Source organism: Maniola hyperantus, chromosome 22, assembly GCF_902806685.2.
Source record: "Maniola hyperantus chromosome 22, iAphHyp1.2, whole genome shotgun sequence".
Taxonomy (NCBI): domain Eukaryota; kingdom Metazoa; phylum Arthropoda; class Insecta; order Lepidoptera; family Nymphalidae; genus Maniola; species Maniola hyperantus.
Genome location: NC_048557.2, coordinates 5,828,341 through 5,851,632, shown reverse-complemented (window position 1 = coordinate 5,851,632; position 23,292 = coordinate 5,828,341). Strand labels below are relative to the sequence as shown.

The 23,292-nt window shown below is 35.9% G+C and overlaps 5 protein-coding genes across 8 annotated transcripts; 4 read left to right on the top strand and 1 right to left on the bottom strand.

Moving 5' to 3' along the window:
* The first annotated feature begins 286 nt into the window (after positions 1 to 286).
* On the top strand, positions 287 to 2,488 carry LOC117992896 (uncharacterized). Its single transcript, XM_034980612.2, has 3 exons — positions 287 to 817; positions 1,325 to 1,411; positions 1,747 to 2,488. Exons 1-3 carry the CDS (start codon positions 548 to 550, stop codon positions 2,053 to 2,055), a joined length of 666 nt encoding a protein of 221 aa, XP_034836503.1. The 5' UTR covers positions 287 to 547; the 3' UTR covers positions 2,056 to 2,488.
* Positions 2,413 to 8,426, bottom strand: LOC117992897 (uncharacterized). 4 transcript variants are annotated; one of them, XM_034980614.2, is made up of 6 exons: positions 8,259 to 8,420; positions 7,939 to 8,125; positions 7,528 to 7,692; positions 4,113 to 4,427; positions 3,000 to 3,073; positions 2,413 to 2,659 (listed from the first exon to the last, which is right to left on the bottom strand). In XM_034980614.2, the coding sequence occupies exons 2-6, from the start codon at positions 8,110 to 8,112 to the stop codon at positions 2,638 to 2,640; spliced, it is 750 nt and encodes a 249-aa protein (XP_034836505.2). In that variant the 5' UTR covers positions 8,113 to 8,125; positions 8,259 to 8,420; the 3' UTR covers positions 2,413 to 2,637. The 4 variants fall into 4 exon arrangements, with proteins under 4 accessions (XP_034836505.2, XP_069362393.1, XP_069362392.1 ...); XM_069506292.1 differs by having other exon boundaries at positions 2,413 to 3,073; positions 7,934 to 8,125; positions 8,259 to 8,426; XM_069506291.1 differs by having other exon boundaries at positions 2,413 to 3,073; positions 7,939 to 8,122; positions 8,255 to 8,422.
* Positions 8,427 to 8,925: 499 nt separating this feature from the next.
* On the top strand, positions 8,926 to 17,315 carry LOC117992892 (GDP-D-glucose phosphorylase 1). Its single transcript, XM_034980605.2, has 6 exons — positions 8,926 to 9,184; positions 10,803 to 10,941; positions 11,925 to 12,072; positions 12,639 to 12,741; positions 13,304 to 13,610; positions 17,175 to 17,315. Exons 1-6 carry the CDS (start codon positions 9,050 to 9,052, stop codon positions 17,282 to 17,284), a joined length of 942 nt encoding a protein of 313 aa, XP_034836496.1. The 5' UTR covers positions 8,926 to 9,049; the 3' UTR covers positions 17,285 to 17,315.
* Positions 17,316 to 18,106: 791 nt separating this feature from the next.
* LOC117992888 (lipase 3-like) lies at positions 18,107 to 19,807 on the top strand. Its single transcript, XM_034980600.2, has one exon. The coding sequence runs from the start codon at positions 18,110 to 18,112 to the stop codon at positions 19,640 to 19,642; it is 1,533 nt and encodes a 510-aa protein (XP_034836491.1). The 5' UTR covers positions 18,107 to 18,109; the 3' UTR covers positions 19,643 to 19,807.
* Positions 19,808 to 21,195: 1,388 nt separating this feature from the next.
* On the top strand, positions 21,196 to 22,667 carry LOC117992898 (small integral membrane protein 20). Its single transcript, XM_034980615.2, has 3 exons — positions 21,196 to 21,405; positions 21,725 to 21,781; positions 22,499 to 22,667. Exons 1-3 carry the CDS (start codon positions 21,291 to 21,293, stop codon positions 22,549 to 22,551), a joined length of 225 nt encoding a protein of 74 aa, XP_034836506.1. The 5' UTR covers positions 21,196 to 21,290; the 3' UTR covers positions 22,552 to 22,667.
* The last annotated feature ends 625 nt before the right edge of the window (positions 22,668 to 23,292 follow it).

The window sequence follows — 23,292 nt, the reverse complement described above, 5'->3', positions numbered from 1 at the left end:
CAATGTGCCCGCCATCTATTGACGTCTTTTGTAAACTGTTCTCTATTTGTTTAGCCGTGCTCGCGCTTAGATGGCACCACAAGCGATTTTCAATTTGCGATTTTTTATTGTTCTAGAGTTGCACCCCTATGGTCTACTTGTTTAGTAAGCCTATGGACTCTATGGCGTACCCTATGGCCTAGCTTAGTATATACTCTAAGGGCCTAGCCATCTGTGCATCTAGATTCTAGCCCGTCGACATCTGACATTGACTTTGACATTGACGGTCCATTTGTTTTGTAAATATACCTAGTAAACAAAGGGTTCGCACTTCGCAGAATATTCTGTTGTTAGTAAAAATACAATAATTAGCTTAGTTTAAATGGCTTATGCATGACTTACTGCTGGATAATCAAAAGTGCCGAATGTAGTACCCAGAATCACCTAATTTTTCGTTATAAGAACAGAGAACACCCTTGATAGTTTGCGAAAACCTATGCTGAAATCTAGTGTTATCGCATCGTAATTCTAATTTCTAAGCCTTTGTTCTACATTATTAAAAATTAAAATGATATCAGATTTCGCAAAGGAAAAGGTTTTCTGGACGCAAAGAATGAACTTGCGTTTAGTAAAGTTCATAGAAAAGAGGCCGAATATATGGAATCCGAAACATCCAAGGTACACGTCGGTGGCTTATCGAGATCGGGCTTACAACGAGTTTGCTGCTAAATACGGCAACGATTTCACAGGCCAGGCTGTCAAGGAACGATGGACGAATATACGGTCCACTTTTGCTAATCATTTGCGGAAAATCAAGACTAGTCAAGCCAATGGAGAGGTCATTATCAAAGTTCAATTTTGTTTTAAACTAGTTAACTTATGCTCGCGATTTCGTTCGCGTGGACTACACAAATTTCATCCCCTTAGGGGTTGAATTTTCAAAAATCCTTTCTTAGCGGATGCCTATGTCATAATAGCTATCTGCATTTGCAGCCAAATTTCAGCCAGATTCATCCAGTAGTTTGAGCTGTCCGTTGATAGATCAGTCAGTCAGTCAGTCACCTTTTTTCCTTTTATATATTTAGATGAACAACTGCCGAGTTTATTACTGATTATTATCGGTAAGAAAGGCATTCGTAACTATGGGTAGATTAGCTATAAAAAATCTTTCTGTATTTCTGATACATACTATGAGAAATTATCTGTCAATGCATAGTTTGTCTTGAAATTGTCTCATAAAACTTTCTAATTCATACAAATTGAACTTTCACACACCAGCACATTATCATTTATCACCACCCGTTACCATTTTGTATTTTACAATAAATTATATTAACTTTTGCAGGAATATCAAGTCAGTTGGCACTTATGGAATTCTTGTCAGTTTCTGAGGAAAGTAAGCAGAGGACAGAAGAATGGTGAAGATGATAATGTATGTTCACACTTCACAATATGGAATTGTTAATGCTCCATTATTAATAAGGCTCTGCTTCATATAAACCAACTAGATGATGCCCGCAACTTTGTTCGTGTGGATTTTGGTTTTTAAAAATCCTGTGGGAACTCTTTGATTTTCCAGGATCAAAAGTAGCCTATGTCCTTCCCTGTGATGCAAGCTATCTCTGTACCAAATTTCATCAATCGGTTGAACTGTTGGGCCGTGAAAAGCTAGCAGACAGACATACATGCAGAGAGACAGACAGACCGACACTGCCAGTTTCTATACACTTAGTGAATTTAATCACTTCATATTGCTCTTATTTTTAGGAAACCCTTCCAGCCGAGGAAATGGACTGCCCTAGCGCGGACGAACCTAACAGTAATTTAAATAGTACGAACTCAATGTGCAAAAGCATAGCCAAGAACTTATTCACAATATTCAATGAAGCCAAAAATGGTTCTATACAAGTAGAGAATACTAAATATATGAAAGTTGGAAGGCTAGTAACAAAGAAGCTAAATCACATGAACCCTTTTGAAGCTGCAAAAGTGTCACAAAAAATTATAGAAATATTATTACTTTATGACCGAGACAATCCTATGAATCCAAACAATTATAAGACTGAGTGTATATAAATAAAATAAATTAAAAAAAAAGTGAGTCTGACCTATAAACATGGGTTTCAGACCATCATACAAGATATACATCTTACTTTTAGGCATTTTTCCTTTTAAGGTATGGAACCCTCAAAACTAAGTTAAACACAAGTTTAATATAATATTTCGATGTGACATTGAGGCTGATTCGCTTGTACACAATCTCTAAACTAAACTAAAATACTATCCCTGTCATAATGATGCTTGTGGAACAGGATAGCACTAGAATTTCGAACTGTTAATTTAGTTTAGAGATTTTGTTCAAGAGAATTGGCCCCAATATTATTGCCAGAATCGATTTCATTTAATAGTAAAACTATAAATTGAAACTAAGAATAAGAATGAGAGTAATTTATTTATCAAAAACTATTTTCATTGTACAATAAATATTACACTTAATTACTATTATGTATTTGATTGAATATTTACTATTATTATTATAACTTCCTTAGCTCTGGTATTTTAAATAACCAATAGGCATTATTGTAATAATATGTATCAAGCATAATACACAATTCAATTCAAATTCATTCATCCTTATTTAAATTAGTAACTATTTAATTAAAATCTTCTATGTTGGAATCTGAAACAAAAAGCAAATTATAATAAGAATACGATGATTCAGTTTTTACAGAAACAGTAGATATTATTATTTTGGACTAGCAGTTGCCCGCGACTTCGTCCGCGTAAAATTTCTGGTTTCTCATGAGATCTGAAATTTTCCCGCTGCAAAAGGCCTCACTTACCTACTCACTCAGTCTCACCTTAAGGCACGGAACCTAGAATACCTAAATGCCAAATCTCTAACTCAAGAACATAGGATTTTCGTATAACTTTTCAACCCCCATTTCACCTCCTTAGGGGGAGAATTTAGACGAAGTCGTGGGCATCAGCTAGTAAAGAATATATTTTGAGTTTGATACCTCATTTTGTTTCTTAATATTGTATTCCTCAGCCTCAGATTTGAGTTTTGTTGGTCCAATAAATTGCATAGTCTCTGAAAATTGAAATTTTTCTTATGAATGGATAGTCAAGTTCAATAATGGAGTTGCTAAAATACTTTTCCCATCCTTATTAACAGCTTATGTGTTTTTAGATTCAATGAAATGAATGGTAAAAATTAAACTAGAGCCTAGGCTTTAAGGTAAGATTTTGTAAAAATAGCGCTGATTTGATGTACACAAATCATTAAATGTATGTATGTGTATGTATATACTTTATTGCACCACAGAAACACAAATGACAGGTTACAAAAAGAAATCTTAATAAGTAGGTACAAAAAGACGGTCTTATCTCTTCCAGACAACCTTAACGCTAGGCTAGGTAGGCTTAAGGTGACGCAGGACGCTCGACCGAAATTGGCAGCGCACGTGGGTAACGTGTTTGCTTTTCACTTGACATTGTATGAGAAAGTTGAGAGGCACGATGATTATCACTGAAATCAAGCGCGCGAAAAAGGTTTAGGAAAAGTATTTTTGAGAAAAAACTACTGAATTTATGTTTGCAAAGTAAAGTTATTTCAACTAATGAATAAATAAACTACGTGTAATGATAAATTGTTTTACAATTTTCATATCCCTAATCTTATTTATTTACGCCCAAAGTTGTCATAAATTTAATGTTAAAATAGGAATCTTTTGAGGCTCGTAACTTTTAAATCAATATTTTTTTCCATGTTTTAGATATCATTGAACCTAGATAATGACGAGATAAATCAATATAATTCTTAGTTTTGTGCGTACGATATCGAATATTGTTGTATTTTCCCTCCTACGTTTGTATGGAGAAAGCACCGAACTGAGTCCACTTAACGCTTAAATCTGTAGTAGTAGCTGTGGTACCCTAGTGGTTAGGACGTCCGCCTTTCAATCGGAGGTCGGGGGTTCGATCCCGGGCACCTCTAACTTTTCGTAATTAAAATATAACTTGCGTTAACGGTGAAGGAAAACATCGTGAGGATACCTGGCATGCCTGAGAGTTCTCCATAATGTTCTCAAAGGTGTGTGAAGTCTACCAATCCGCACTTGTATACTTACTTGAAGCAATGCATTTTGTTGAATTTGTAAACTGTTGGTTCTTGAAATTGCATCTGTTGATATGTTCTGGTAGCAGCATTGCGAGGGATTATGAGATGCGGGCGTTGAAGAGAAATTTTCATGTGTACAACTAGAAGGGGGATTGGAGATATTATGTACAGAAGAAGGATTAGTTTGTGTAGAAGTAGATGAGGTGGGGGCAAAAGATTCTGGATTGGTCAGAATAACTTGCATTGGAGAAGGACATGGAATGTCTATTGGCAATTCAATTGCGACAGGTGACATTGAAGGCTCTTCCTTTATTGACGTACCACCCTGGATTGCAAGAAAAGTCAATGTTATCATAATACTAGTATCTAAATGTATAACAGGAAAAGATGACTTACTGAATAATCTATCAACGTACAGCTCAAACTACTGGACAGATCAGGCTGACCATTGTTTTCGGATTTTTGTCTTTACTTGTGCTATAAGAAATTCATCATCATCATCATGATCAACCCATCACCGGCTCACTACAGAGCACAGGTCTCCTCTCAGAGTGAGAAGGGTTTTTGGCCATAGTCTACCAAGCTGGCCAAGTGCGGATTGGCAGACTTCACACACCTTTGAGAACATTATGGAGAACTCTCAGGCATGCAGGTTACCTCATGATGTTTTCCTTCACCGTTAAAGCAAGTGATATTTTAATTACTTAAAAACGCACATAACTCCGAAAAGTTAGAGGTGCGTGCCCGGGATCGAACCCCCGACCTCTGATTGGAAGGCGGACGTCCTAACCACTAGGCTATCACAGCTATAAGAAATTGCTCAATGCCAAATTTCATGATTCAAGGTTAATGGGAAATACAGTACACAGCAGAAAGTAATGTACATCTGCCTTTAGAATAACATTTCAGCTTTGTAAAGCGTTGTCTCTGTCACTCATACCTATGTATATGACGTTTTGTCTGTCTCAACAATATACACAACACTACAAATTTGCTATCTCTGTCTAAAGGTCGATGTACATTACTTTCTGCCGCATATTGTACCCTATACGTTTTGATTCCCTTGACGGGTCTTGACAGGCCCTTATGTCAATGAAGTGATCCTATAAGGGTTCTTTTTTTTCTGGAGATATACAGGGTTACAGGAAAATAGGACACGATCCCGTTAAGGCGTTATAGTACAGGACATTAGCTATCAAACGACCCCTAAAGTGCTTATGCGAAAGTATATCGTTTTCGAGTTATTCATTTTTTTTATTTTTTTCTTGGTAAAGGGGTGTTTGCCACTTTAAAAATTAATAAAAAAAAGGAACAATGTATTTCATCAGATTTTTTTTATTTCTCGCTACTACATACCCTTGTTAATAATAAACAGTTATAAAACAAGAAAAATCTTCAAGCATTTTAAAATTACAGCCCAAAAACTGTACAAGTTTTCGATTTTTAAATTTAAAACTTTGAATAACTTGCAAAGTTTCTGTAAAAATTACTATGGCACTTATCCTGCGGATTATTTTAAAAACATCTATGTTTCGTTGGCTATCCATTAGTATAAAAAGATTACAAAAAAAATCATAAAATCAAGAAAAAATTACACAAGGAGACCAGAGAAAATTCTAACAAATGCCATTGTCAAAGAATTAAATCAGAATCAATGTAAAAACGAGTTTAATGCAAAATCGTTGAAGATTATTTTTCAATGAGGTCAAAAGGTAATATAAAATCAGTTAAGTGCGAGTCGGGCTCGCACACGAAGGGTTCCGTACCATCGTACAAGAAATAACACTTTTTAAATTTTTTTAATTTTTATGGCGGCCATTTTGTAATTTTTAGTATTTGTTGTTATAGCGGCAATAAAAATACACATTCTGTACAAACTTCAAGTCTCCACCTATTAGGGTTCACGAGATACAGTCCACTGACACAAACGGACGGACGGACAGACGGGCGGACGGACGAACGAACATGAAATTTTCACAAAATGTGTATTTTTATGGCCGCTATAACAACAAATACTAAAAATTACAAAATGGCCGCCATAAAAATTAAAAAAAATTAAAAGTGTTATTTCTTGTACGATGGTACAGAACCCTTCGTGTGCGAGCACGACTCGCACTTGACTGATTTTATATTACCTTTCGACCTCATTGAAAAATAATCTTTAACGATTTTGCATTAAACTCGTTTTTACATTGATTCTGATTTAATTCTTTGGCAATAGCATTTGTTAGAATTTTCTACCTGGTCTCTTTGTTGTGTAATTTTTTCTTGATTTCATGATTTTTTTGTAATTTTTTTGTACCAATGGATAGCTAACAAGACATAGATGCTTTTAAAATAATCCGCAGGATAAGTGCCATAGTAGTTTTTACAGAAAATTTGCAAGTTATTCAAAGAATAACAATAACAGATATATAATATATTGGGTAATAAATTACATAAATAATTAGTACATATATAGGAAGATACAAAAAACAAAAATACCAAACTTATTCTAGAACATAAAAATTACAAATCGAAAATATCATCTAAACCACCGCAACGAGGCAGGGTGCCCAGAACGCTGGCAGCGTTACCTCGTTGAATGGCCAGACTAATATGCTGACCGAGGTAACTGCCAGCCCTCCGGTCCCCCGTGGATTCCGCGAGACGGGATGAAAGGTCCTTAAAAAAGGATCTAGCATCCTCGCCCTACGAACCCATGGTCTCCACCCCAAAAGGCACAAATATGAAACTATTTTCTATATTCTCATATTTGCGCCTCTTGGCCCTTTCTGCCTTAGTAGCCGCCGCTCCGGCCGCCACGGAGGTCGCCTGAACGTGTGACAGCGCCAGTGTATCCACACACATGGCATCCCACACAAGCGACCTACTTGCTTCCACGGGACAAGAGTCATACCGTCTGGTCTCTTGCCATCGCTACGTGCCAAACCATTTGGTTCCAATACTGCAGGCACATTAGCCGTGACAAGAGACCTACGTATGACTCCGTTCAAGGAAGCATGACGGGAAAAACGACCGACGTCAAAGAATTAAATTTAAAAATCGAAAACTTGTACAGTTTTTGGGCTGTAATTTTAAAATGCTTAAAGATTTTTCATGTTTTATAACTGTTTATTATTAACAAGGATATGTACTAGCAAGACATAAAAAAAATGTGATGAAATACATTGTTCCTTTTTTTTATTAATTTTCAAAGTGGCAAACACCCCTTTATCAATAAAAAAAAAAAAAAATTAATAACTCGAAAACGATACACTTTCGCATAAGCACTTTATGGGTCATTTGACAGCTAATGCCCTGTACTATAACCCCCTAACGGGATCGTGTCCTCTTTTCCTGTAACCCTGTATATGGAACCCCTAAAAAACTAAAGCTACCAATCTGTACTAGACATTAAAATATTAAGAAAAAACTTTACTTACCTCAGCAATAGACTCAAGAGGGTCCGCATACACTGTAGAAGACTGAAGTATTTTATCCAAATCATTATTAATGTTTTCACATATTTTCTTCTCCACATGATCCTTATTGTTACTAACAACATTTTTCTTTTGCTTTTTATGTTTTCTATTTAGGTCTCTCCATGTCTATGGAAAAAAAGAACCATTTTTTACCATAAATATTTCACTACTACTAGGACAAGAGGTCTTGGATTCAAGCTCTGTCACCTTGGGCCATAAAGCTTATTTGGTATTTTTGACAATAAATTTTTAGTAGGAACAATAGCGTCGAGAACTTGGCAGTGCTAGATCTCCATAGAGTGCACATAAAGCTGTAGATTCTGCCACGGCAATCTGCATACATAGTACATAATATATACTAATATACTTTGCCTGTTTCCATTTTTCCACCGACTTGTCAGGCCCATGTTTACGTAGAAGAGCCCTAAGAGCACACCATTCCCTGGCCCTTTTATTAACCTCCACTTTGCCTATGAATGATTTTGTGGTGTTTATCGCTATGGTTTTGTTATTTGCCATATATTTCTGTAGCAATTGTATCTGCATTTGTGTGCACCTGCTGCAGTTGAAAAATAATTATATTACAATAATTAACACAAAACAAAGCATTAACTTTCTTACCTACACAAAGTTAAAGAATAATAGTAGTTAATAGGTACTTAGTTATTTCTTTCTACTGTCCAATAACTTACGTTTTTTTTTTTGTGCTCCATCGTAAAATAACTATAAATTATAATTTAAACTCAGATTTAAAAGTTCCCCAGTCCTCTTGTTGAGTCTTGTTTTCACCGGTTTTGTTGATAAAAGGTTTTGTTTTTATTTATTTTTAATCAAAGACTAGGAATAGAGAATAGATCATAGACAACTCCCAAGCCAAAGAGGATGTAACTATGGAAACTACTTAACTAAAATCACAGAACACCCTACCGTATTCCTATATTTAGAAACAAAGTAAAATACCGTAGATAGAATAATAGGTAGATGTAAGTACTGTGTAACCGCGTATGAGATAGCGATAGCACGACGTAACGATGAATAACACGACAATTATTACCATTGTTTAGTAGTCAATATTTGTATTAACCGATCAACAATATTTGTATTAAACGTTTTTTATGTGAAAACAACTCATTACAAATACAATTACGCCACGAATTCTCCAAGTTTGTTTTGCAACTTCTTGTATGTATTCTTGAAAAAAACCAGTTACACGATAAGGGACAAAAAATAGGTTAGCTGCGTCTCTGTTTATCAAATTAGTAACTTTATCTGTGCTCTCTTTTTAGTGTGAATGAGAAAGCAAACGTTCCTCTTTCGTTCTATTTACCTTTATTACTCTATCTATGTAAAATATTCATTTTGTGGCTCCCAGCCTCCTGCTCCCACCAAAAAAACCATAACAAACCAAAATAACCAAGAAATTATTGTTGTTATTTTTAATTTTGTTACAATATTAATTGCTGTTCAAACAACGGATCTAATAATGAAAATCAATGGCCCCAAATTTACAGAGCTCATTAAAACAAAGTGGAATGATATGCACTCTAACACAAGTGTTTTTCGCTACAAAATTGATAACATACAAGAAAGAATAGTTGATAAGAAATATTTATTGCAGGTGGGAACATATTATTATTATTTAGATAGTATTAGTATCATCATAGGTACCTATTTTTAACCGACTTCAAAAAAAGGAGGAGGTTCTCAATTCGTCGGAATCTTTTTTTTATTTTTTTTTTTATTTTTTATTTTTTATGTATGTTCCCCGATTACGCGAAAACGCCTGGACCGATTTTGAAAATTCTTTTTTTGTTTGAAAGGGTATACTTCAAAGTTGGTCCCATTTCAATTTGGTGAAGATCTGATGAACATCTTCGAAGATAGATACTGGAACTCCTCAACGGATAAGAGTAAATTGCTCGCGATCAGTGTAATAGCTTAGTAAACAGTAGATTTTTAACCAGTCATAGCATAATTCCATGGAGCCACTAAAAATTGTGAAATAAATTTTTTTTACAAAAAAAATAAAAACGACTTCGTTACACAAACACTAAAAATTGAAAAATAATTTAATTTATTACCGAATATATTATGTATACAAGAGTTAATATAGTTCCATTATAATACTTTTTGGTGCCGGTGCCAATTAGCTTTAGCTGCGCGAATCGTCTAGACTTCATATTTTTATGGGACTCCACAATGGCACCTCATTGGCACCGACCCCAAAAAATATTATTATGGAACTATATTAACTCTTGTATACATAATATATTCGGTAATAAATTAAATTATTTTTCAATTTTTAGTGTTTGTGTAACGAAGTCGGTTTTTATTTTTTTTGTAAAAATTTTTCCTCTCTACATTCAAACTTACTAACTTAACCTGTTTATATTATTAGTTTACGTTATATACTAGGGGACCCCTCCTGGCCGCCTTCAAGTGGATTTTATAAAATTGTCATAAGCTTCTCCTATTTTATACGTAACTACATGATACTTATGACTTTGTCTGTGTGGATTTAGGTTTTTAAAAATCCTGAGTAAATGCTTAGATTTTCCCGAGAATAAAGTATTGTTGTCTGTCTGTCTGTCCGTCTGTCTGTCAAGAAACCTACAGGGTACTTCCCGTTGACCTAGAATCATGGGCAGGTAGGTAGGTCTTATAGCTGGCATTAGGAAAATCTGAAAACCGTGAATTTGTGGTAACATTACATTAAAAAAATTAAATTGTGGTCATAAACTAATAATTAGTATTTTCAATTTTCGAAGTAAGATAACTCTATTTCTATATTACTGTAATAAATATCTAAATCTGGAGGTGGGCGCTAATAGCTGTAACACAGTTTTTTTTAACTAACACAGCTATTACCGTTTCCCTAGTGTTTATGTTCATATGTAAATTTGAAGAATAAATAAATTATTAAAATATTAAATTATTAACTATATCAAGTAGGGTATCATATGAAAGGGTATCATCATATCACTTGTACATTCTAAAACAGATTTTTATTTATTTTTATGCATCATAGTTTTTGAATTATCATGCAAAATGTCGAAAAAATACGACTGTTGTACGTAACCCTCGTTGTGCGGGCCTGACGCGCACTTGGCCGGTTTTTTTTAATAATGTAAGTCCAAGTGGTAGTAGCAAAGCAGTAAGAAAGTACAGACACATTCATAATATTAGGGTGACTATAGATAGATTTAAGCGAGTCATAAAACTGTTAAATATTTCAGTTAAACCCTAACAGAATTACTAAAAGGAGGACACCTGAGCAAATTGTTGATATTTGCCAACAATTTGATAAAAATAAGTTCAATTTCACAAAAATTTCAAATGAGGAAATTTTGTTTGAGTTCAAAGCAGATAATAATGGTAATAGTATACTTTCATAATATAAACATCATCATCATGATCAACCCATCGCCGGCTCACTGCAGAGCACAGGTCTCCTCTCAGAGTGAGAAGGGTTGGCCATAGCTATACCACGCTGGCCATCAGTGGCGTGCACAGGTTTGAAGCCAGGGTAGGCACTAGTTAGCTAGGAACCTGTTTATTGGCAGGTCAAAATGAAAAATATGCATTGAGCTATTACAACTGGGGTAAGCAGTGCATTTATGCCTCTATGACCTGCGCGCCCCTGCTGGCCATATACATATTGGTAGACTTCACACACCTTAGAGAACATTATGGAGAACTCTCAGGCATGCAGGTTTCCTCACGATGTTTTCCTTCACTGCTAAAGCAGCTATATTTAATTACTTAAAATGCACATAACTCTCAAAAGTTAGAGGCGCGTGCCCGGAATCGAACATGCCGGACAGAGAAATTGTAATTTGCCATTAGATGTTTTAGTAAAGAGATGACTAATTTTGCTATTTTATCTTTAAACTAAAATAACAGGTCTGAATGAATTGATACCTCTTTCAATATGCTTGTTGCTCAATAGACAAGCATTGGCAAGCATACACAAAAACCCGTCCACATGCTTGCCAGTGCTTGTTTTTTGCTGTTTGTCACAAATATCTGGATCTGCCATAAAATATAATACAAAAACAGATGTAGCCCAAAATGTGTCGGTTTTATTTTTAACTAGCTGATGCCTGCGACTTGGTCCGCGTGGAATAAGATTTTTAAAAATCCTGTGGTATCCTTACCCTTTGATTTTCTGGACTAAAAAGCAGCCTATGTCACTCTCCAGGTCTTTATTTATATCCATGATCCATAATAACGTCAATCCGTTGCGACGTGATTGAAGGACAAACCAACAAACAAACACTTTCGCATTTATAATAAGGGTACTGATTATAATAAGGGTACTGATTGACACCTAATTAAACATTTTTCTTTATTTGCAGATGATACTCACATATTTGTAGTGAACGTAAGTCCAATATCACGGTACCACACACTCCTGTGTCCGTCACTAGACAAATGCTTACCGCAAGTGGTAACTAAGCATAGTTTAGAGATGGTAATAGATTTGTTGTTACTTGCCGAGGACTGGTAAGTATGCAAGTAAGAATTTATTTTAGTATCTTCTAGGTAAACGCATCCCATCTTAGGCCACTTCTTGTTCTCTCTGGGCTGGTTTCCACACTTTTTCTGTCTGCTGTATGTATCTTAGACCATCAGAATAAATACCTGTAGAAGTAGCCCTAATGTGACTCTTACTGTTAAAGCGAGATAGCTAAATGCATTTAAGCTCTTATTAGAATGTGACAAAATGATTATTTTTTGGCCTTATCACTGTGGCCACTTTTTTTTGTTTGTCAAGATGAATGTATTTGTACGTGAAATCTTGACAAACAATGTGAAGTGAGGTTATGTTGACTCAAGTGTTTTATCTATAATATAAAAATGAATCACCAAATGTGTTGGTCATCGCAAATCTCGAGAACCCCTGAACCAATTTCGCTAATTCTTTTTTTATAATATTCCTTGAAGTACGAAGAGAGAAATTCGGTTCTACGGAGAGAAAAATTTAAAAAATTTTAATCTACTGTTAGGCGAATAAATAAATTATATTCATTCATTCATTCATTCTGGAACCAACCTTTATTATTTTACAGTGATCTAAGGATCGCCTTCAACAGCCTCTGTGCTCTAGCATCAGTGAATCATTTACATTATCACTTGTTTATAGAGAAGCACACTCTGCCAATAGAGACAGTGGTAAGATTTCGTTTTATCTTTAGTCTCTTACAAATATAAATGGAGCAACATGAAATCTAATAAACCGGCCAAGTGCGACTCAGGCTCGCGCAATGAGGGTTCCGTACTCTTATTCTTATTCTGTAGTCTTATTTTTTCGACATTTCGCGGTAATTCAAAAACTATGATGCATAAAAATAAATAAAAATCTGTTTTAGAATGCACAGGTGAAGCCATTTCATATGATACCCCACTTGATAAACTACGAAAATTGAAAATACTAATTATTTTAGGTTTATGACCACAATTTAATTATTTTTGTGTGATGTAACCACAAATTCACGGTTATCAGATTTTTCCCCTACCTACCTACCAAATTTCATGATACTAGGTCAACGGGAAGTACCCTGTAGGTTTCTTGACAGACCGACAGATAGACAACATCCTATAAAGGTTCCGTTTTTCCTTTTGAGGTACGTAACCCTATAAAACAAAATTAAAATGTTATTTCTTGTATGATGGCATGGAACTCTTCATGGACGACTCTGACTAGCACTTTTTTAATATTTGTAATTTTTTACAGAAATGCAAACACGTAAAGGGACCTCTGTATTGTTTCGAGAACTACCCTGCACCAGCATTCTGTTTTGAAATAACGAAAAAATCGCCCAAAATTGATGAAATATTCAAATTAATAGAGTTCTTCTTGGACAAATCAATAGCTCATAACATTTTTGTTACCAGAGGAGATCCTGTTGAAGAGAATTTGGAAAATGATGAGATGTCTTATAGGTTTGTGATTTGGCCCAGGAAAAGCTGTGTGGGTGTAAAACAACTACTGGCTTTCAATGTAGCAGCTTGTGAATTGAGTGGATGGTTTGTTGTACATAGTAAGTACATATTATTATACTATCTTATTATCTAAATATATAAAAGGAAAAGGTGACTGACTGACTGACTGGCTGAGTGACTGATCTATCAACGCACAGCTCAACCTACTGGTCGGATCGGGCTGAAATTTGGCATGCAGATAGCTATTATGACGTAGGCATCCGCTAAGAAAGGATTTTTGAAAATTCAACTCCTAAGGGGGTGAAATAGGGGTCTGAAATTTGTGTAGTCCACGCGGACGAAGTCGCAAGCATATGCTAGTACAATTAGATGATGCCAGCGACTTCGTCCGCGTGGATTCAGGTTTTTTTAAATCCTTTTCCGGGATAAAAAGTAGCCTATGTTACTTTCCAGGTCTTTGACTATACTATACCCATGCAAAAATTACGCCTATCCCTTGCTCCGTTGCGACGTGATTGAATGACAAACCAATAAACTAACAAACAAACACACTTTCGTATTATAATAGTATATCTCATCAATTAAAGGAACTCAGTAGAAAGACCTTTGCTGCCATGGGTTCTCTCAGGCGCCTACGTTCTTTGCTTCCCATTCCTACTAAGATTATGTTAGCTCAATCTTTACTGCTCTCTATTCTCGATTATGCAGACGCAAGCTACATTGATTTAACCGAGGACCAACTTAATAAACTTGAGCGAATTCAAAACCTTGCTATTAGGTTTATATTTGGCTTGCGCAAATATGACCATGTCTCCGAATTTCGTTCAAAGCTCAAATGGTTACCCATTCGCTTTCGCCGGAATCTGCACATTGTTTCTCTTCTGTACTGTGTATTGTTCAATCCAATGACTCCAAGTTATTTAAAAGAAAATTTCAAATTTCTAGGCCATGACAGACCAGATAGAGTTTTACGATCAGCGGGAAAACTCATTCTAGCGCCACCTACACATCGGACAAAATACTTTAAGAATTCCTTCACGGTCTCTGCTATCTGTTTATGGAACGAGCTTCCCTCGCAAATCCATCGTGCTGAATCCCTTAACAAATTTAAAATTGACGTCAAAGATCATTACCTATCTCTTTGCTATCATCAGTAACGGCATAGTTTATTATTTAAATCTATATGTGTATATATATCTATGTAGTCTTATGTATGTCTATTATACTTTATTTGTATGTATTAGTGTATTAACAATATGTATTTTATATTCTCAAATGAATCAAATGCTTTGTTGTAATCGACGAAACCTATGTAGTAAATTTTATTGTATTCTTTACATTTCTCAAGTAACTGCTTGACAACGTGTATGTGGTCTATAGTCGAAAAGTTGCTGCGAAAACCAGCCTGTTCTCTTGGCTGGTGTTCATCCAGGACAAATGAAATTCTATTTAAAATAATTTTTGCAAATACCTTATAAAAATTGGACAGTAGACTAATAGGTCTATAATTTTCGATTTGTGTCTTGTCCCCTTTTTTATGTAAGAGTATGATGGTTGATTGTGTCCATTGTAATGGTATCGTTTCTCTGACAAGAATCAGGTTGAAGAGGTTATTTGATTCCTTAAAACACAAAGCCATCTGGGAAACTCTAATGAATCAAGGTGTACACAACAAATACATCAACTTAATAAAAAACATATACAAGAACAGTATGTCGAGAGTACGCTTAGAGAGTACAGGAGAATGGTTTAAAATAAATAAAGGTGTTAGACAAGGTGACCCGCTCTCACCTAAACTATTTGCAGCCACACTAGAGAACGTCTTCAAAAACTTACACTGGGAATCTTTTGGCATCAATATAAATGGCGTCAAGCTCAATCATTTAAGATTCGCTGATGACCTAGTCATTTTTGCAGAGGATGTTAAGACTCTAGAAATAATGTTACAACAATTAGCTGTCGAAAGTGGAAAAGTAGGGCTTACCATGAATACATCTAAAACAAAGATTATGAGTAACTCAAAGAAGGACAAAATATACGTCAACGATTTAGAAATAGAATACGTTGATGAATACGTGTATCTAGGTCAAATTATATCACCATATGATCAAACAAACAAAGAAGTAGACAGACGAGTCTGTAACACATGGAAAAGATTTTGGTCTCTTAGGGACATAATGAAAAACAGAGGTATACCAATGGCAGCCAAGAGCAAATTACACGATACTTGTATCTTGCCGTGCATGATCTACGGATGCCAAACGTGGGCTCTGACAAAAAGAAACATGGAAAAACTGGAAACATGCCAACACGGAATAGAAAGAAGTATTTTGCATACTAGGAGGAGTGATAGGCAGAGACTAGTCACCATTAGAGCCAAAACAAAAATTTATGATGTAAAAAGGAAAATAAGAGAACAAAAATGGAGATGGGCCGGTCACATGGTAAGAAGCAAAACACAAAAGTGGACTGATGATATAACAGATTGGTACCCAAGGGATGGTAAGCGTAAAAGGGGACGGCAACATCTCAGATGGGCAGATGACATTAAGTCTGTAGCAGGGGCTACATGGCAGAGAAAAGCCAGAGACAGAACAATTTGGAAGGGAATGGAGGAGGCCTATGTCGGAAGACACTGAGGAGCTAAAACGGCTACCGAAGACGCAACTTGCTATATATACTTACTAGTTTAATAATGTAATTGTTTAAATCAACAAATTGTAAATAGTGAACCCTCAGAATAATAAAGGCTTATTTATTTATTTATTTATTTATTATTTTATATTCTTATTATATGGTTTAGTTTATTTAGCTATTGGTATTTAGGTTTATTTTACACCACCTCCCATTGTCCATTTGTTCGTTTTTTCCCTAGCGTTAAGGTTGTCTGGAAGAGATCGCTATTTAGCGATAAGACCGCCTTTTTGTACCTACTTATTAAGATTTCTTTTTGTAACCTGTCATTTGTGTTTCTGTGGTGCAATAAAGTATATACATACATACATACAATAGGGGTAATGATTAATGAACGAATGACTTTTGAAGAAAAACTAATTAGCTTATTATTAAGTAATTAATTACTATTTATTTAAAGCCATTTGCTATCGTAGTAAGCGCGTAAGTGAATCACTCATCAGTCATCACGGAATCATTGTATTATTGATAGCGCGTGTTTGACGTGCATATAATAGTAGAGTGAACTAGAGTGACGGACTCTCAGTTTGATCCCAAATCAACGATAATATAACAGATGTTAGGCTATTTTGACGCAAAATCGCTCTCCAGGTATTTAACTATACCCATGCAAAAAACGTCGATCCGTTGCTCCATTGCGATGTGACTGAAGGACAAAGCAACAAACAAACACACTTTCGCATTTATAATATGGGTAGTGATTAAGAGCTAGCGCGCACCACGGTGGGGTGCGTTTTAAAATCCGTAAATTTGAATTTAAATTATCAAAATCCGGTTTGATCCGGAAAATCCGGAATGATGATGAAAGTGTGTTTCCAGCTACAAACTTAGGATGACTTGAAAAAATTATCACGTCATCTTTTGTAAATCGGATTGGTTGACTATACACCATCTCCTCTCCGCTCCGCTTAGGTGGAGACCGGGCCTAACACTACCGCATCAGTGCAATCTTTGAATGATTGTTTTAGGCAATGAAGAATTTTACACTCTTCAAACAGAACAATTAGAAAAGGAACTGAGAAAATGGGGAGTTGAAAATTTTGAAGAACTGTGCGAACAAGTGAAATTATTGTACTGATGCAGTGCCTTAAAATAATTAAAAATGGTTGGTCTTCTTCGATATAAAAGGCCTAAGCTTTTTGTGAAAGCTGTGCTTAAAGAACAAGTGAACAAAGTTTCTCATCAATCAAGAAACACTTAAAGATGCGTCAATGGACAATTTCTTAGTAGGTACATAAGATTATCTAAATATATAAAAGGAAAAGGTGACTGACTGACTGACTGACTGATCTATCAACGCACAGCTCAAACTACTGGACGGATCGGGCTGAACTTTGGCATGCAGATAGCTATTATGACATAGGCATCCGCTAAGAAAGGATTTTTGAAAATTCATGCAAAGTGGTAGACTATGGTCAAAACCCTTCTTTCTGAGAGGAGACCCGTGCTCTGTAATGAGCCGGCGAAAGGTTGATCATGTCATACCTACTCGTATCTACCTAGCATTTTAAAATCATTTTAATCAATCATGGTATCTATTTTGGTTTAATAGAAGTAACAAAACAAAAATGTAGGTATTTAAGATAGGTAGCAGAGATATCGCATTTTTATACATAAACATTGTTTGAAGATAAATAGGTAGATACCTAATAGGTCAAATTATCAAGTTACTTAAATTACGTAATAATTGTTGTGAATCATTATGTTTAATTAAGTTATTTTTGCTATTAGATAGCAATAAATAGCTTTTTTTCGTCTATCTAGTTTAGTTCATGACTCATGTCAGTATCACCCTTGACCCTCTGCAATGGGATAAAACGTATGTGACCCAATAATAGCTTCAGTCAGTAGTCAGTTCAGTTGCGTTGCGCGGGCATCGTTCGCCGCACGCTCCTGCGTCGACATGAAGCTCTCAATAATTGTGTTTACATTAATTGTTCTCACACAATGCAGCGAAGGCAGATATGTCGACTGGTTTCCTCAAAACATAGTCAATACTTTAGCAGACAAAACATCTCAAGTGACTAACTACGTGCGGTCAAAGGGGCGCAGTTTAAAGCAATTCTACGTCGAAAATGTAAGAAACAGAATAACCTCTTATCTCGGCTTCAACAATCACTCCGAAACAATTCTAACTGATAACCAAGAGAGGATAAAAAGGAAGTTTAAGGACTATGTAGACGAGGCGGAAGCGAAGGATCAAAAGGTTTTCGACGTTATCGCTCCAGAAAAGCTTGAATATAAGTGTAATGATAAAGATCCCAGTATCCAAATGACTACTCCACAACTGATAGCGTTGCACGGGTATGTTTCAGAATCACATACCATAGTCACTGAGGACGGATATATTCTTACAGTTCACAGGATACCTTATTCCCGAAATGCTACAAGTAGAGTGAGCCCTAGGAAAACGGTTCTATTGCATCACGGTCTTCTCGGCAGTTCAGCGGATTGGATCTTAGCGGGACCCGAGAAAGGTCTCGCCTACATTCTGTCCGAGGCAGGCTACGATGTCTGGCTAGCAAACGTCCGTGGCAATACATATTCCAGAGCGCACATGTCTTTGAACGCCGATACTTTTGCCTTTTGGAATTTCACATTCCACGAAGTCAGCCAATACGACTTGCCCGCAGTTATAGATTATATCATGGATATCAAAGGATGGGACGTGAAAATAAACTACGTCGGTCACTCGATGGGGACTACCATTTTATTCGCGATGCTCTCTACAAAAACACATTACAATAAAGTTTTGAGAGCCGGCTTTGCGTTAGCACCTGTTGCCTTTATGACCGACATTAAAAGTCCAATTCGTTTACTTGCGAAATACAGTGATAATTTGGAATATCTGTTAAAAATTCTCGGTGCGAATGAATTTTTACCACAAAACTCTGTTCTTCGGTGGTTGTCGAAGCATGCTTGTGAAATAAATCACTATGAGGAAGCGATATGTGAGAATTCGTTGTTCGTCTTGTGTGGCCACGACGCACAGCAGTTCAATCGCAGTCTTCTGCCGATTATATTGAGCCACGTTCCTGCTGGTGCGTCTACCAAAACATTGGTGCATTACGCACAGGAGATCAAAAACGCCGGACGTTTCCAACAATTTGATTACGGCCCCGAGGGAAATTTAAGACAGTACGACACATTGGCACCGCCAGAATATCCTTTACACAAAATCACGTTACCAATTGCCCTGTTCGGTGCCGAGAATGATTGGCTGGCGAGTGATACCGATGTCACAAACTTATACGTCCAATTAGCTAACCCAATCGACCATTACATAGTGCCGTTAAAGGAGTTTAACCACGTTGACTTTTTGTGGGCGATAGATGCACGTAAACTCGTTTTTGATAAACTCCTACAACTTTTGGAGGAAGGTGTAAGCAAGTCGTATTTTAACAATGATATAAGCCATAATAGCTTAGATGACTAGTAGATAAATTTACTATTTTATAAGTTCCTAATTATTGTATTTTTGTAGCCTTGAAACTAAATTATAAATACAGCTATTAAAGTATTTATGATTTTTTTGTTATTGTGTAAATAAAAAAAACTATAAAATAGGTTCTTATTCTTAGGTATAAAGATAAAAAAAATCTGCTGTGATTTTTCTTATCTTTTCTTACTTACAGTCCGTTCAAAATGTCTCCTCACGCGCCATTTTAACTCTATAGGTCTACAGTATTGTCAAAAGTACGGTTCACTTTTAAAATAGGGACTAAAATCGTACTTTTGAGTTTGACATGAAATTTGACACATAAGTTAAAATGGCGCGGGAGGAGTCATTTTTTACGCATCATATCAAAAATTGGTTTTGTTACTACGTATCCCTATCTTTTATATCTATATTCTAGAAACGTTTGCGAGTTTTGTATGAACAATAATTATCGCTTATCAGTCATCAATAATAACTACATATTCTGCAATCTGCAGTAGTAAGTATCTAAACAATCAATAATGAATCACTAACTGTGTAAGTATTTAATTAAAACAGCATACAAAATTCAAATCAAAATAATAATATCAAAGTCATGAATCATTTGACCATTGAACTTAGGCACAACATGAGACATCCTGACGATGACGTTCCTCGCGTTGTGACTTACGCAAGTGGGAGCTACGGGTTCAATTCCCGGCAGGGTCTATTTTTAGGGTTCCGTACCTCAAAAGGAAAAACGGAACCCTTATAGGATCAATTTGTTATGTCTGTCTGTCAAGAAAAATACAGGGTACTTCCCGTTGACGTAGAATCATGTTTGGCAGGTGGGTAGGTCTTATAAGTTATAACAGACAAAAGGGGAAAATCTGAAAACCGTGAATTTGTGGTTAAAAAATGGTCATGAACAAAATATTTGTATTTTCAAGGTAAGATAACTAGTTACATCAAGTGGGGTATTATATGAAAGGGCTTCACCTGTGCATTTTAAAACAGATTTTTATTTATTTTTATGCATCATAGTTTTTGATTTATCGTGCAATATGTCGAAAAAATACGACTGTAGTACGCAACCCTCGGTGCGCGAGCCTGACTCGCACTTGGCCGGTTTTATAATTTCAGTTTTCTGGTTTTGGCTTTGACGCGGCTATTTGAAACCTTCGGGAACTAACACAGCAAGCGCCCGAGGCGCGTGGATGGGACGCTGCAGCTGTGAAGACAAAATGTATGGCGCTCTATGGAAAGAAGTACAACAAGCACTCGCCCGAGGCCTTTTTAGGGTGCCAACGGGACCTTATTACTCTGCTATCCGTCCGTATTCCGTCTGTCTATCAGCAGGCTCGTAATAAGAGGTTCGTTAATTATAACGATAATTTCAAAATGGTTGACAGAATATTGTACTTTATGTATAGGTAATAGCGTAGTGGTTACATACTCTTTGGTACTGTGGGTAATGACATTGACAATAGGCTCAAAAGGGCTAGAACCCAGAGCCGTAAAACTAGTTAAAAAAATGACAGTTGACAGTGTTTCACCTTGGTTTTCTCAGTGTTTTCACAATGTTTTGAATTTCTTGATTTTAACCAAACAAACAAAATTAAAAACTAGACCTGCTAACATTCGAATTACAAAACACAAAAGTATAATGGCACTTTCCAAGAATGCCCGTTATATTGTATTTCTTGGCAGTTTTGTGGGACTATTAGGCCTGACTTTATATCCTATCGCTATAAGTCCTATGATGGATTCTTCGGAATACAGTAAGATATCCATACTAATATTATAAATGCGAAAGTGTGTCCGTCTGTCTGTGTTCACGACCCAACAGTTTAACCGATTTTGATGAAATTCGGTACAGAGTTAGCTTACATAGGAATGACAGGCTACTTTTTATACCGGATAATTAAAGAGTACCTACCCACGAGATTTTTAAAAATCTGAAATCTACGTGGATGAAGTCGGGCATCCCTCATCATCTAGTTAGAATAAGCCTAATAATATTATGTGTATTAAATGTAATACATTTTGTAATTATGTTGTATGTATGTATGTGCATGATAACTGTTTACTTTTTTTTAGAGAAAGCGCAAAAAATCAATAGAAGAAATATTAAGCAAGAGGATATTCAACCAGGAAGTAAGTTCACTAATATCCTTTTTAATCAACTACAGCAAAGCCAAAAGGAAGGGTTATATGATTTTAGCAGTCTATGTTTGTAGGTTTGTATTTGTGTGTTCCACCAAACGCCTGGCGCCTAAACTATTAAGCCAATTTTGATGATGTCAATTGATTTGTTATAGTCCGAGTGACATAGGCTAATGAATAAAATCGATTGGATGGATGTTACATCCAAAAAAGTTTGAATAATTTTTATTTCTATTGTATCGAGTGGGATATCAAACGAAAGAGGAAAAAATACTCATAAATATAGTATAATATTAAAATACACCACGTGACAGACACCCAGTTTTACTATAATATTATTTGTTGTTTACCTTAAACAAGCTGACACCCTGCCTGTGTTGCATTGCGACTTGTGTGCTTACATTGATGGTACTATGTTAGAAACCAATGACTAAAGGTATGATTCCGAACCACGTTGCACTCAGCAGCGTTGCCGCGACAATTTTCCGCTACATTGCTGCCGCGACATTGCTGCCTAGCTCGGAATGTAATGTCATATAAGCTTATAGAGATTGTATGGGGACCAGTAGTGCCGCAACAGGACTGTGACAGCTGGTGACAGCACTGTTGCGGAAGCGCTGCTGTGTGCAGCGTAGTTCGGAATCATACCTTTAAGTATGTTGGATATGTTTTAAAAATATTATGAAGACTATTTTCTTTATTTTCTAGATATGAAAGTGTGGTCAGATCCGTTCGATCGTAAGAAGCCTGAAGGAGAATAAATAAAACAGATTTTCAAATACATGAAATTTTTTAAGTAGATAATTAGATTATGGAATTATGTGTACATATAAATGTTTAATTAAGTGATAAATTAAACCATTGTTATTGTTAAGAATCGAAGTTTTTTTGTACCTACCCTTTGTTTTCATTTTTGGTACTTATTATTTAAACAAGCATAATATTTTTGATTTAATTAACTTGTACCTTTTATGACTTTATTGAATTCTATCTATCAGGCATTGTGACTATTTACTGTCTAACTTTATTTGAGGAAAAATGAATATTTTATATAAGTATTACCAGATATACGCAGGTATACTGCGTGGGAACTCTTTGATTTTCCGGGATAAAATCAGTTTTTAAAAATCTCCTGGGTAGGTACTCTGGTTTTCCGGGATAAAAAGTAGCCTCTATGTCCTTCCCCTGGATGTAAGCTAACTTTGTACTAAACTTCATCAAAATCGGTTAAACTATTGGCCCGTGAAAAGCTAACAGACACAGACACACTTTCGCATTTATTATATTTGTCATCATCGTTATGATCAACGCCGGCTCACTACAGAGAACGGGGCTCGTCTCAGAGTGAGAAGGGTTTTGGCCATAGTCTACCACGCTGACCAAGTGCAGATTGACAGACTTAACACACCTTAGAGAACTCTCAGGCATGCAGGTTTTCTTTCTCACGATATTTTCCTTCACCGTTAAAGCCGTTTAGGTGATAATTTATTATTAGTTAAAAC

Excerpts from the sequence above, each read along its gene's own strand:
- LOC117992896 (XM_034980612.2), top strand. The coding sequence starts at position 548 with ATGATATCAGATTTCGCAAAGGAAAAGGTTTTCTGGACGCAAAGAATG. Across the intron at positions 818-1,324 it reads CTAGTCAAGCCAATGGAGAG|GAATATCAAGTCAGTTGGCA; the intron begins GTCATTATCAAA and ends TAACTTTTGCAG. Across the intron at positions 1,412-1,746 it reads AGAATGGTGAAGATGATAAT|GAAACCCTTCCAGCCGAGGA; the intron begins GTATGTTCACAC and ends TCTTATTTTTAG.
- LOC117992897 (XM_069506291.1), bottom strand. The coding sequence starts at position 8,112 with ATGCAGATACAATTGCTACAGAAATATATGGCAAATAACAAAACCATA. Across the intron at positions 7,693-7,938 it reads CGGTGGAAAAATGGAAACAG|ACATGGAGAGACCTAAATAG; the intron begins GCAAAGTATATT and ends TTTTTTCCATAG. Across the intron at positions 3,074-4,112 it reads AACAAAATGCATTGCTTCAA|AGACTATGCAATTTATTGGA; the intron begins GTAAGTATACAA and ends TTCAATTTTCAG.
- LOC117992892 (XM_034980605.2), top strand. The coding sequence starts at position 9,050 with ATGAAAATCAATGGCCCCAAATTTACAGAGCTCATTAAAACAAAGTGG. Across the intron at positions 9,185-10,802 it reads ATAAGAAATATTTATTGCAG|TTAAACCCTAACAGAATTAC; the intron begins GTGGGAACATAT and ends TAAATATTTCAG. Across the intron at positions 12,073-12,638 it reads TTGTTACTTGCCGAGGACTG|TGATCTAAGGATCGCCTTCA; the intron begins GTAAGTATGCAA and ends ATTATTTTACAG.
- LOC117992888 (XM_034980600.2), top strand. The coding sequence starts at position 18,110 with ATGAAGCTCTCAATAATTGTGTTTACATTAATTGTTCTCACACAATGC.
- LOC117992898 (XM_034980615.2), top strand. The coding sequence starts at position 21,291 with ATGGCACTTTCCAAGAATGCCCGTTATATTGTATTTCTTGGCAGTTTT. Across the intron at positions 21,406-21,724 it reads GATGGATTCTTCGGAATACA|AGAAAGCGCAAAAAATCAAT; the intron begins GTAAGATATCCA and ends ACTTTTTTTTAG. Across the intron at positions 21,782-22,498 it reads AGAGGATATTCAACCAGGAA|ATATGAAAGTGTGGTCAGAT; the intron begins GTAAGTTCACTA and ends TTTATTTTCTAG.